Consider the following 13,566-nt stretch of genomic DNA (forward strand, 5'->3'; position numbering starts at 1 on the left):
AGTCTAGCTCAAGCTTGGGTCGGCCTGGGACAACGACACTGCAGAAAAGGGGCTGTTTCTCCCCAGAACTTTCGGACAGAGGCTCCTCCAGACATTCCAGACACATGTGTCCTGTTTGGGAAGGAAAATGGCTTTGCTGTCCTCCAGAGAGAGAATGTCAGCTTTTGTCTGCTTCCTGCCAGATTTCTGTGTACCTGGGAGCTCCCTGGAGCCCCCAGGGGAAGCTGTACCTTATTCCTGCCCCTCGGGTCTCCCTCCCCACCGCTGGAGCCGGGTAGCACATGCCAGAGCCAGCAGGAGAGTTAGGATAGAGGACAGCCTGGAGGGCCACCCTCCTCCCTCCACAGGACTGCCTTTCTGTAGAACAATTCCCACCCTTTGGGGAAAACTGAGGCAAGTTCAGCTAAGCCAAACTTAGCTCTGGTCCTTGTCCCAAAGTTTGGACATAAAATCTTTAGTTCCAGAGACAGGCAAGATAGCTTACCCTCAGACCTGCCTCAGTTGTTTTCTTTTTCTTAGCTTGCTATTTGAAATGGTTATAGATTTATAGGAAGTTGCAAACAAGTACAGGAAGTTGCAAAGAAAAGGTCCTGTGTGCCCTTCACTCAGTGCTCCCCGACGGCAACATCGTACAACTACGAGATCCAGACCTCAGGCTTTAAAATGATATTGGCTCCATGGGGAAGCTGAGTCCTGGAAGCCACTTCACTCCTTCCCCAGGAGTCCCCCAAGCACCTGCATAGGTGCAAAGACAATCAGGGCTTTGAAGCAGGCATTGGCCTCTTTCTGAGGATGGATGAGCTGGCACTGACAGAAGTCAGAGACCAAACAGCCAGGCAAAGGGAGGCTGCAGAGTGGTCTTAGGAGGTCATCCAAGAGATGTGGGCAAAGCAGCGTCTTTGGGTGGACCGCTTGCGATATTGTTTCCAATAATGAAAACTTGGAATGCCTGGCAGGTGAGACTGGCCAAGAAAATAATGAAGCATTCACACAATAAAGACAGTGCGGCTAATGTGATCACATTGTAGAAGAATAACTTTTATCAGGGTAAATGTTCATGATATACCAGCAAGTGGAAAAAAGATCACCAAAAATATGTGCAGTATGATTCTTTGGGGGGAAACACACACACACACACACACACACACACACACATAAAGTGCTGAAGGATATACCCCCAGAATGTTAACACCTTAACGCTGGTAATCTTTAGACAATGGAATTATGAGAAATTTTTATTTTTTCCTTCTGTATCTTACAAGTTTTCTGCATTAATTATATATGACTATTGGAATTCTTAAAAAAATATTACCAGATCCATCCCTTGTCTTGACTCTGCACAAACTTGGCTCCGTGTGTCTGGTAAAACTTTCAGGGGAGGTGGAGGGTCATTTTCAAAGGGACCTGGAGGGGATTCTGCTGCCTTGTGGGAGGGGGGAGGAGATGGTAGGGCGTCTGGAGTTGCCTGGAGAGCAAGGGCTGGCCCCGCAGGAGAGGGTCTTTGCACACATGGGAGAAAGGGGGTGGCAACATTGCCAGCAAGTGGTCCAGGGTGGCCCAGGAGTGGAAAGCAGCTAACCTGGTGCCTGGTGAAATTCCAGAGCCAGGCTGAGGCCAGAAGCTCACCCTTGCCCACTTCATTGATCCAGCTTCTTTACCATCTGCTCATACACACACGCATGGCGTTCTCCACTTCCATTTAGGAGCTCCTGGCAGGGGCACGGCTGCCTTGTGTTTAGCTCTGTGCCCCCCTGAGCTTTGCAAAAGGCCTGGCTGACCCAGTGTATGATGGTTGGATGGTATCTTCCCCCATCACCCACTTTCTCATCTCCATCTGCTGATTTTCCATCTCTCTGCAGGCTCAGATGCCTCTTCCTCCAGGAAGCCCTTGCTGACCCCTCCAGGGCCCCACCCTACTGCATGGTAACTTCAATTACACATTTTACCAGCCTGCCCAGTACCTAGATTATGGAATTCTGAGCTGGTTTCCTCCTTTAGTGCAAAAACCTTAGCAAGGTCAATCAATGCCCTCATCAACTCTGGTTCTCCAGTGCACCCCACAACACGAGGTTTGGCACCAAAGAGGCACTCAACCAATCCTTTAACAGAAGAAAAAGGATCCACTCTTCTCTCCCTGAGGCCCTGTAACTCATGACTAGTGCGTGGGGAGTGGGGGACGGTCCCTGCCTCACCTTCCCCTGCTAGGAGAGCAAGCTTCCGTGGCCCCAGGCCCGTCTGCACCTCCAACCCCACCTGCTAGTTCTTCATACTCGCTCCAGTCATGGTCACGAGGGGCCCGGAGAGGAATGGTGACTCAGCCCAATTCATCACCACAATGGAAAAACCCAGTCACCTGTCCTCCTGGCAACGGGACCCGAGCTTCCTCTGCATCTGGAAGGGCAGAAAGCCATACTGTTTTCAAGGTCCTTTTGTCTTTCACCTGCTGAAAAATCAAAGACTGGAATCTGCAGGAGCACCACCCGTCGACACTGTAGACTTGCAGCTGGCTGGGAATCTCAGTGACCAGGGGTGGTGCGTTCCACACCAGGCTCCAAGGTCAGTGCCCTCGTGCGCATCTCAGAGCAGCTTCACGAGCCCACTGCTGTGGGCACTGCCACCGTTTTGACCACCAGCATCTGAGTCGCCCTTCCTACGAGACAGAGCCCACCTCCTCCTAGAGGAACTGAACACATCTTTTCCCAGCCTCCCTTGCAGCTTTGGCAGAGTACCCGACCCGGGCACCTCCAATCAGACACGCCCGTTCTTGACTGTGAATGAGAAGCTAGTGGCACGAGGGAGGGAGCCAAGGGCACACAGAGTCCATCCTGGCCAGGACTCGGCAGCAGCAGCAGCAACTCAGACTTCAGAGGCAGCCGTGGTCCCGAGGCATGGCAGTGTCCCGTGTCCTTGCCCCTGGCGCGGGCTACAGCGTCTGTGGTGGTTTTGACACCAGACCAGCGCTGCAGTGTTGGGCCCAGATCCTGAGACCCAGAGAGCTGCCCGCCCTCCTTGTAACAAAGCCCTTTTTCGCTTAAGCTAGCCAGAGTCGGTCTCTATTTCCTGCAACTGCCAGGCTGCTGCATTAGCCTGAACTTCCAGAGGGGCAAACGAAGGCTCAGAGAGGTCTTCAGAAAGGCTGCGTCTCATCTCCAATGGTGGTGTGGGACAGGCTCCTGCCCATTTGACAAACGGCAAAGGGGAAGTCCAGCAAAGGCAGCGACTTAGGCAGCATCTTTCAGGTAATTAGGAGCCAGGCTGGGGTGCCTTTTAGAGACCCCCAGTTCCAGCCAACAGCTTGGCCCTCTGCCGTGCTCCGTTTTCCTCTGTTCAAAGCCCTGACATCCGGCCTGTCCTCAAACATCATGCCTCCTGCGCGGGTGTTAAAGATGAAGAGAGCCTAGGAGCAGAAGGGACTGAGAACTTGTTCTTCTGCTGACTCAGCAGGGACTCCTCTTCCTGGCATGACTGACCGTCTCCTCCAGAAGGGGCAAGGGCCCCCTCTGCCTGCTTATTCCCTAAGCACCTGTGCTGGGTGCAAAAGCCCCCCCATCCTCAGGGGTGGGGGGTGGGTGTTCTTACATTCCTTCACCAGCTATTAAGTGTCCACTTTCACAGGTTCAAATCTGCAACCTAACCCCCCCGAATGCTCACTTGGGGTTTGGGAATTATCTGAGCCTCGTGGATTGTGCACATCAGTTCCAGGCCATCGTAGATGCCATTCTGCACACAGACATGTCACAGTGTCAAAGCTTTTGTTTGGCAGCCCTAACATCCTCCTGGGGCCTGTATTCCCCTCCCCCCCCCCCCCCCCGGGAATTCAGAACAGGCTAGGCCTCATGAACTACGTTACTAGAAAACCAACCATTAGTTTTGTTCTATGACTAGGTCTGTCATCAGACAGACCTTATTGAAAAGGGTAGAACTCAGGGAAGCCTGAATCCCTAACACAGGCATAACAATTTAATCATCAATAACAATAGCAACTATTTAGTGAACACTTAAACCATGTGTCTGACACTATGCTAAGCATTTTCTTTATGTTCCGTCATTTAATTCTTACAAGAACCCTCTGAGGGGTCATCATCCCAATTTCAGGGTATGGCATGGAGGCTCAGGGAGGGTGAGTAACTTGCTGGACCTCACACAGCTGGGAAATTGTAGAACCAGCCTGTGCTCTTGAGGACTGACTCCAGACGTGTACACGTAAGAACCACAGTCTCCTGGATGTTTTGGACACAGAGGTTCACTCTGTCACCACTGGCCTCCCCCATCCCTTTTACAAAAGTGGAAAGTGAAAGGGACTTCCCCAAGGTGAGCCCCAGAGCTGTAAGGAGAAGCCAAGCTTGCTACCTCCCATGTGGTTTATATACTGTACCCCGAGCAGGAGCACGCACCCCATCTGGGGCCACCAAATCTTACTAGCTTCCTCAAGACCAGTGAATCAGTTCATTCAATGGCATGGCAGCCTCCGCCACAGCCTGGAGCTAAGGGACAGCCAGAACCTTACCACAAACCAGCCCAGACAAAGGGGAGGGGGTGCTGCAGGATCCACCTGAACTCCCACCCAGTGGGACCTCTCAGATGACTGGTCCAACTCATTCACTCTGCACAAAACAGGCTGGAATCTGGGAGAGGCAGATCCCTGACCAAGGTCACTGGCAGGCCCTCAATAGAACTCGTCTCCGGAAGCACTGTTTTGAACTGTCTTGCCCAAGTAAATTTTTCCAGGTCATCAGATTTCTCCCTACAGGACTCCATCTAGGGACTTTAGCGCTGCTTCATTTGGGGTGACAGGTGAGAGCAACGTCCCTGAGCCAGACCAGAGAGAGCCTGAGCAACACAAGGGTGTGCCAGATCCCCTTCCCGCTCAGATGATGAAGGGTGAATTGAAAGCAGGGACACTCTGGGCGGGACCCTGACGGCCCAGAACACCTTTGTCTGGAGACCATTACTCCCCCACCAGTTCCCAAGGAAACCCTGGGGGTCTGAAAACTGGACGGGGTTTCAAGGGCCCGTGAGCACCTGGTTCTTTCCGACCCCCCTGGGCTTTTCCCGAACAGGTCCCTGGCGGCGGCGGGGTGGGGCGGGGGCGAGCGGCGGGGGCGGAGGAGGCCGCTGTCCCCAACCGCTGGGGTTCCCCTCGGGAATCTGAACAAAGAGGGAGGCAGAGGCCGCCCCCTCCCCGGGAACCCGACGCCGCGCGGCTGCAGGGGGCGCGGGAGGGTAGGGGCCTTCCGCCGCACCCCGCCAGGTCGAACGCGGTTGACCTTTTCCCCGGACGCCTGCGAGAGGCGAGAAGCGTGCGGGTCCACAGGGAGTCTCGGCTAGGCTCGCGTGCCGCGGCGTCCGCTCGCCCGCCGGCCCATCCACCGGCCGGGCGCTCCCGCCGTGGCCGGAGGGGGAAGCCGAGCGCCCGGGACTTCTCCGCTGCAGCCACCCTGCCGGGCCCAGCCGGCCGGCGGAGCGCCCACGCCCACCACACCCACGTGGGCACGCCCCCCGCGGCGCGCCGCCCCCAGCCCAGCCTCCGCCCCCGGCAGCGGCAGCGAGGTGGAGGGGCTCCCGGCTGCCCGCACCTGCACCCGCGCGTTGGCGACGGCGGCGCCGAGGCCCGGCTCCCCGCCTGCGCGTCTGTCTCGTTCACATCACCCTCGGTGAGTCGGCGGCGCCCTCGGTCTTTCTCCCCGTCTCCCCCCGCCGTTGCGGCTGCGGCCAGCCCGCCACCCCTGCTCCGCCTCCCCTCGCGACCCGAGACTCGGCGAACCGCGCGCCCTCTCTCTGGGGCCACATTTGGCTTACGAGGGCGGTACCCCCTCCCAGCCGGACGCGGGGACCTCCCCGGGCGTCGCGGTGGGGGAGGCGCGGGCGGCAAGGCCTCTTTGTTCGGGCGACAGGCGCCGGGGCCCCCCTCCCGCCGCCGCCGCCGGGAGTGTCACCCGCACCCAGCCCGCGCGCTCCCTCCGCCTCCCGGAGATCACCCCGACCAGGTGGCGGCGCGCGCCTTTTAGGGGTGCGCGGTCGTGCAATTGGTGGATTTTTTTAACCGGTTTTGGAGGGGGGGAGAACGGCGAGGGGGGCGGCGAGAGCGCTCCTGGTTCCCGGCAGCTCCGCCTGCCAGGCTCCTGGCTCTCCTGCTGCTTCGCTCCTCGCCTCCCGTGCTCCTCTCCCGGCTCGGCCGAGCTCGCTCCCCGACGCCGCAGCGCGGAGATGAAGGTGCTGGGACACAAGATCGAACTGCTGACAGGTACCGCCGGCCCTTCTCCTCCGCCTTCCCTGGGCGCGGCCCTCGCCGCCCGCTACTTTCCGAGTTGGAGCGGGAGACCGGCGCGCTGGCCGGGGTTTGGGGCGGCTCGGGTTCGAGCTGGAGGAGGGGGTGCGGATGCTAGCGAATTTCGAGCTTGTGCGCTCTCTGTTCCTGCGCGGAGCACCGCTCCGAGAGAGGACGTGGGGCTGTGTCCCGCCCGGCCCTGCTCCAGTCCGCGGTGTTGGCGTCCCGCAGGAGGGAGCGCGGGTCAGGGGAGCGGCCCCTTGGAGTCTCCGACTGGCTGAGCTGTAGCCAGGCCATCGGAAGGGATTTCAGCGCCCTTGCCCTCCAGTCAGTGTCGCCGTCCCCCAGTAAAGAAGGAGCTCCCTGGGCTCCCAACAGGACCCCTGCCATAGGCCTTGTATTTCCTGCTCCCCGTAACAATCTGAGCGCCTCTCCCTAGAAGTTTCTTGCTGGGAGTAGAGGCCAAGTGGTCTGTGAAGTGGGCAACCAGATGGGACCCTGCTGACTGGGGGCTCTCAGCCTTGAGGCTCCTCTGGAGAAGCGGCCAGACACCCTGCTGGAAACCACATCCAGGGTGCTGTGGCCGGAGATCAGCAGAGGACACTGGGTATGCCCAGGAGTGGGGGAGGAAAGAGCAAGGACAGGAGACCCAGTGTCTGAAAGGTGGGAGAGCTCTCCCACTCCTGAGGTTGTGTGGAGAGACTCGGGCAGGTGGAAGGGGGCTAGGAAAGGGAAACACCCAGGGCCACCATCTCCCCCGGGCCTGGGCGGTGAAGGTGCTCAAACAGTGTATCCTGGGGCCATGTGTGGAGTCGGGCACCTGGAAGACTTTGGTTTCTGACCTCAAGGACCTTACTGTCTGGTGCCAGAGAACAGAGCACAGGAACTGTGTTACAAGACAGGGAAGCGGGCAGCAGCGTGGGGGTGCGTTCAGGAAACAGGTTGGAGTCTGAGGGCGCTGGAGGGGAGCAGAGAGATTTGAACACATGGCAGTGTTTGAGCTGGACCCTAAAAGACAGAATTTCTATTAATGGAGAGAGAGGTGGCATCGCAGGCTAATGGAGGGAGGGGCCAGCTTACATATAGGCCCTGTGAGTGGTGCAGAGGCTGGAGGGCCTGGAGCTGCGAGGAGGTCTGGTGAGGTTTCAGGCTGTGAGTGAGAGTTAAGTTACCTGCAGCTGCTGTCTCTTGGCTCCTGGCAAGCTCACAAACAAGGAAGAGGGGGCTGTTCCGAAGCCCTGGAAAACCTGGCCAGGTGCTCAGAAGTGCCAGGTCTTAGTTGGATGAGCCGTGGGGCTGACCCTCCCTCCAATCCCTTACCAGCTTTTCCTTGTAGAGCTCACTTGAGGCGGGCTGGCCCACCTGACTTCAAGGCCACTGCACTAGTTAATGCCCTTGAGGGAAAGTTTTTACAGCCCTGTGGGTGTTGGGAGCCCTGCTCACAGGGCAGAACTTCTGGATCCTCCCCTTCTCCTCTTTGGCCCCAGAAGGCCCTGGAGGAAGAATGCTCTTGGGAGGCATTCATGGGGGCTCCAATGGGGGTGCAGCTTTGGGGTCCCAGGGCAATGCGCCCTTATCTCCTGGGTACAGGGGTCAGGGACCCGCCTCCCTCACCAGACAGGCTTACCTGGTTCTGGTGGACTCTCTAAGCCCCTGGCCAGGCTGGAACAGGAGCCCCTAGGGCACTGTCGTGGGTCACAGCCCCCCCCCCCCTTGCACCTCTCACCAGGCTAAAGGGATGCACCTGGGAGACGGTGCATCCCTTTAGCCTCTGCCTGGTGGTCTTTGTGACCTTCCTCCCAACTCCATCCTGTCCTCCTCCTTGTCCCACAGATAAGGGTTCAAATCCCAGCCCTTCTGCTGACCATCTATGTGATTTCAGACAGCTTGCTTAACCTCTCTGGCTTCAGTTTTCTCCTCTTAGAGATGAAACTGTTGACCCCTCCCTCTGAGAGTTGGCATGAGGCTCACTGAGATAGCACGGGTGAGGGGGCTAGCCCTGGTGGGCACCTCTTGGGCTTCATCTCCCTTCTGGAAAGTTCCTCGTCATGGAGAACTTCCACCTACCCTGGCTGGTTGGCCACTAGAGAGTTTGGCTCTGCCCTAACCCCACCTTATCCCTGCTCACATGCATCTGTGAGATTCTGACCTGTCTCCCCTGCTGGATGACGAGCAGGTCAATGTCAGTGTCGTTCCAAGTAGATTGTGGTGGCATATAGCAAATGCTCAATCGTTGTTTGAGTCCAGGCTCAGTTGTGTCTCTGGGAGGATTCCTTAGAGGCCCGTAACTCCCTGCCCCCTGCGTCAGCATTGGTGAATTGTTCCATTGAACCTCTTTGCTAAAATCCTACTTCTGTAGCTGTATACAGTTTTCACATTCTCCCCTTTATTCATCATGCCCCTTCTCCCAGTGAGGTTAGTCACTTCTTCATGCAGCTGGGGAAAGGTGGAGCTCAGTTTCAAACCTGGGTCCTGAGCCATCCCGTGTGTTCTAACTGCCCGGCTTCAGGCCAGTCTTCAAGCTGTGCACTTCTTTTTCCCATCTGTAAAATGGGATCATCATGGTACCTACCTGGTTGTGTGCTTCAGCAATTAGCTGTGAGAGTGTGTGTCAGTGCTGAGTGCAGTGTCAGGCAGACAGTCAGCAAATCGCAGTTGTAGGGCTTTTGTCCCCAACTACCTCCTCAGTGTCCTAGGGTCTCCCCCTTCCCCTTTGCTCCTCTTCTGAAATGTTCCAGTTCCTTCTCTGGCTTCTCCACACAATCCAGATCTCCCTGCAATGTGCTCCTGGGGGACTCTGCTGAGACCTCAGTTTCCCGTCATGTGGGACAAATGGGGCATGACACCTAGAGTTGGGCCCTACTGGCCTGACATCACAGCTCTGACATCAGGTGGGGAAGGCCGGGTGCCCCTCACCTGTGGGGCTGGAAGGATGTCCATGAGTTGTTGTGCCCAGTCGGAGCATGTCTTTTTGTTGCAGGGAGAAGAAGCAGGTGGTAGGGGCTGTTCTAGGAAGTTTCACAGGTAACTGATGCATATGGCAGCCAGCATTTTCCAGACTCTGAGTCTTGCAGTGTAAGGAGGGCAGGGATTTGGGAACCAGAACGGTCTCCTCTCTGTTTCTCAGCTCCTGAGCAAATTTGTAATTACTCTGAGCCTCTGTCTCCTGATCAGTAAAATGGGAATAAGGGCCCTACCTCAGTAGCACTGGGAGGACCCCAGCACATGGCCCCCCATGTGCCCACGCAAGCTTGCTGCAGTCTTCGGAGCACAGACTCTTGGTGCCTTTTGTAGCTGAGTGTTTTTTTATTTCTTAGTATGATGTGGGAAAGTGGGACATTAGTCTACTTGGAAACAGGAAAGTGATGGCTTATGTGCATTTGCACTCAAACAATATGTCTCCAAGATGGTTTGGAGTCCTGAGGGAGCTCTAAAGTGGCAGATTTGGGGCTCTGATATGGTCCCTTGGGAGCCCTGATGTTGGATGTTGGAAATGTTTTAAAAATACACTCAATGTGTGATTAAAAAGCAAAACTTTTTGCCTGTTCTGTCTGGAATTTTGGTGTCATTTGAATGCATGGAATATGTAGTCCCACACAATTTCATAGACTACCTTTAAATAGTGTTTGATTCTTGGCAGGTGTGTTGACCCACATTTTACATGTGGGGGAAAACGAGAAGCACAGATTTATCCCAGCAGGCTGAAAATAGGATCTCAAATCTTCATTTCCAGTTCATCCATTTCAGCAAACTCCACTGCTTCACCGGTGTGCTGCAGTGCGGGCGGGGCATGCAAATGAGGGGGCGTGGTCTGAAGAGGGGAGGGGTACGCAGGTGGGCCCCCAGCCACAGGTGAGGGTGGGGCGTGCCGAGACAGGCGTGCTGTCCCCACTGTCCGTGCGGAGGGCAACTGGCGCAGCTTTTATGAAGGGCAGGTTGGCAATGCTGTATCAGAAGTTTAAAAATATGTGTGATCTGTGACTCAGCAGTTGAATTTTTAGGAACAAATAAAGATGTGTGCAGAGGTGTTTGTTCAAGGGTGTTTATCCCATAGTTGTTTATAGAAAAAAAAAAAAAACTGGAGCAATCTGAATGCCTAACAGCAGAGAACGTTAAATAAATGCGGGTGCCATCATACTAGGGAACCCCAACAGCTGCAAATTATGCCATCACAGGTTATTTACTCATCCGGACAGACACTCCCTTATACATGTAATAATAAGAGGTGACATCACACTTGTGTGGCATTTGCTGTGTGCCAGGCACAGTTCTGAGTGCTTTCTATGTATTAACTCATCCCAACAACCCTAGGAGGGACCCGCTATTATTTCCTCCTTTTTATAGATAAGGCATACTAAGGCACAGAGAAGTTAAGTAACTTTCTGAAGGTCACACAGATGTTAAGTGGCTAGCTGGAATGTGAACCAGGATATCTGGCTCCAGAGTCCAAAAGTATGTCTCAAAACTGGTTTTTTTTTTGTTTTCAGAAAGAAAAAAGCCTTTTTCAGTATGTAGATCAGCAGTGAAAAAAGATGAAAGAACCTAAGTAGAAATCTTAACAGTGGTTTCCTCCGATGAGTAGGATTGTATGTGCTTTTTACTTCTGTTTGCTCTTCTGCTTCTCTGACTTTTCTCAGTGAATGTGTGTTACATGAAATTCAAGTTCAGTTTTTAAAAACTAAAAAGGAACAGACGCAGAGAAGTGCTGAGTGCTGGGGTTCTGATGAAATCGAGCCGGCGGGAGCCCTGAGGAAGAGCCGAAGCCCAGTGCTTTGGAAGCGGTGTGTTCTTGGAAAGCTTGAGGGCAGAGCAGTGGATGTTGAAGTTGGCTTTCCATAGGGAAGAGGAAGTGTTCAGAGGCACAGTGAACAATTCTGACAAACGTAGGGCTGCAAGACCATGGGGGCATGTGTGTGCACTAGGCTGAATAACGACTCCCAAAGATATTCAGACCCTAAGCACTAGAACCTAGAAGTGTTAGATGACAAGAGACTGCAGGTATGATTAAGGTAAGGCACGTGAGATGGGGTCTTTGTCCTGGATTAGCCAGGGGGGCCCTGAATGCAAGCACATGTATCCTTACGAGGGGGGAGGCAGAAGGATACTTGACCACAGAGCCTGGGAGAAGGCAATGGAATGCCCTGCATCAAGATGCTTGACTTTCTCCACACCGCTGGCCTTAATGATGGAGGACCGGCCAGGAGCCAAGCAGTGCAAGGAGCACAGTTCTAAACCTGGAAAGTGCAAGAGAAGAGATTCTCCCCTCGGATCTGCGTAGGAAGGAAGAGTGGTCCTGCCAAAACCTTCACTGCCGCCCAGTGCCATGGAGTTTGGACTTCTGACCTCCAAGGTGATGAGACAACGATAGGCCTTGTTTGAAGCCGCTGAGGTTGTGGTGATTTGTGACACCCAGGAAAACCAGTCCTGGGGTGTGCACATCAGACCCAGGGCCTCAGCCCCTGCGCCGGCCGGCAGCACAGGGTGGTGGTCAGACTGTGGGGTTGGAGTCTAGAAAGCTGGATCTGACCTGCCCTGGCCAAGTGACCTCAGGCTGAACCTGGCTGAGTCCACAGGGTAGTCTTTTTTTTTTTTCTTTTCTTTTTTTAAATGTTTTGTTTATTTATTTATTCAGAGAGAGAGAGCAAGCACGAGCACGAGTGGGGGAGGCACAGAGAGAGAGGGAGACACAGAATCTGAAGCAGGCTCCGGGCTCCAAGCTGTCAGCACAGAGCCTGTCGCAGGGCTCGAACTCACAGACTGTGAGATCATGACCTGAGCCGAAGTCGGATGCTCATAAAACTGAGCCACCCAGGCGCCCTACACAGGGTAATCTTGAGGGTCAACTGAGAGCCCTGCGATGCTGTTTTCTGAGTAGGAGAGCGTCACAGGAGCATGGACGCAAAGCTGGTCTCCGTGTGGTGACAGAGGAGCTCTCGTTGCATTCATCCTCCAGCGCCTGAAACCCCAAGCCACAGATGAAACGTACATTCCAGCCAGAACGATTACAAGCCCCATAACAAACACTTCTGAGGACTTAGGTGCTTTTCCAGTTCACCTTTTGGGAGAGGCGTGGCAGGACAGATGCTGCGTGCCTGGTGGTGCGCCCTGTCTTAGGCAGGTGAGGTGGGGGGACCCCAGCCTCCTTGGACAGGACGCAGGGCATATTTCTGGGATGTCATCTCCCTACACAGGGGTGGGGGTGGGCATTCCATAGCCACGTCTGAGGTTTGTAGCCAGGATCATATTCTGTGTACCTGAGACAGTTTCCTGACAGCCTACTCCAGGGGCCAGGCTTGTGGGTGCCAGAAGTGGCTTTTAGCGGTCTTTTCCATGCTGGTATTTAGGAGGAGAGATGTCCTGTTGGGGCCCAGGGGCCTGGGGGTGGAACGGGGAAGCTGCTGACTCTCCATCAAGTTCCCTGGAGAATCCTGTCCGCCCCACCCTGAGCCATACACCTGCCTTTCCTCGTGCTGAGAGTAAGAGCTCTGAGCTCACTGCTCCCAAAGCCCAGGCCAGCTCCAGAGTATTCACTGAGAACTCGGCCCACTTGGTCAGGGTGGAGGGCGTAGTGGTCGGGGGTGGCCCCGAGGTCCCTCGTGATCCGAAGTGGTCATCCAGGAGGACTGCAGGCCCTGAGATGTTCCGGGTTGGAAAAGCCCTAGGCAGCTCGAGTGGACTGTGATGTTGCCTTTTGGGTGTGGTGGGCAAGTCCTGCCCTCCAGCCCATGAGCCCTCTGACCCCACACCCAGACCTGGCTGCCCCTATGTGATTGCAGGGTGGATGGGTGGGTGCTGGGCCAAGTGGAAGAAAAGACCTCGGACCTTCTGTTAGGTCTCCTGATTGCAGAAACTGAGCCTAGGGTGACAAAAAAGGACACTGTGGGGCAACTGTGGCATATGGATGTAGGGCACACGGGGCCACCGGACTCTGTCTCTCTCTCCCCCACTCCTACCTGTTCGGGTCTTTGGGTTGTTTTGGTTCTGTCAGGTCCTGCCTCTCGATGGCGAGTTGGCTCCTGGCTCACAGACCATCCTCCCCATAACCCCAGCGAAGAGCGTCCCCAAGGATGCCAGCAAAGGCCTGGTCCTGACGGGAGCCCGAGGCCCTCCCTGCACCCTCCGAGGCCACGCCCTGTGCTGTGTCCCCCTGGTTTCCACTCACTCACTCCCACCTTGCCGCTGCTTTCCCCTCCTCTCCTTTCTCTGGGCTCCAGCCCTGGATACCTCTGTCCTCACTCACCCCCTGGCTGGCCCCATCCGGTCTCACGAGTTTGGGCACTGCCTCTGTGGTGATGTCA

The 13,566-nt window shown here is 55.4% G+C and overlaps 1 protein-coding gene across 5 annotated transcripts in view; it reads left to right on the plus strand.

The window, feature by feature from the left end:
• Window positions 1-13,566, plus strand: part of NDRG4 (NDRG family member 4) — a 79,810-nt gene that overhangs the window by 30,745 nt on the left and 35,499 nt on the right. For 2 of the 5 annotated variants that reach the window (XM_042968756.1, XM_042968757.1), the window contains exon 1: window positions 5,540-5,654. The exons of 1 other annotated variant lie outside the window; for it this stretch is intronic. Coding sequence is in view for 1 of the 4 variants with exons in the window: in XM_042968752.1 (XP_042824686.1) it covers window positions 6,208-6,244 (37 nt within the window). In the remaining 3 variants the exon portion in view is untranslated. Of the gene's footprint in view, window positions 1-4,723; window positions 4,795-5,539; window positions 5,655-5,998; window positions 6,245-13,566 lie in introns of those variants that run through there. 2 more of the 5 variants (XM_042968753.1, XM_042968752.1) reach the window with 2 other exon arrangements.

This window comes from Panthera tigris, chromosome E2 (genome assembly GCF_018350195.1).
Source record: "Panthera tigris isolate Pti1 chromosome E2, P.tigris_Pti1_mat1.1, whole genome shotgun sequence".
NCBI classification, from domain to species: Eukaryota; Metazoa; Chordata; class Mammalia; order Carnivora; family Felidae; genus Panthera; species Panthera tigris.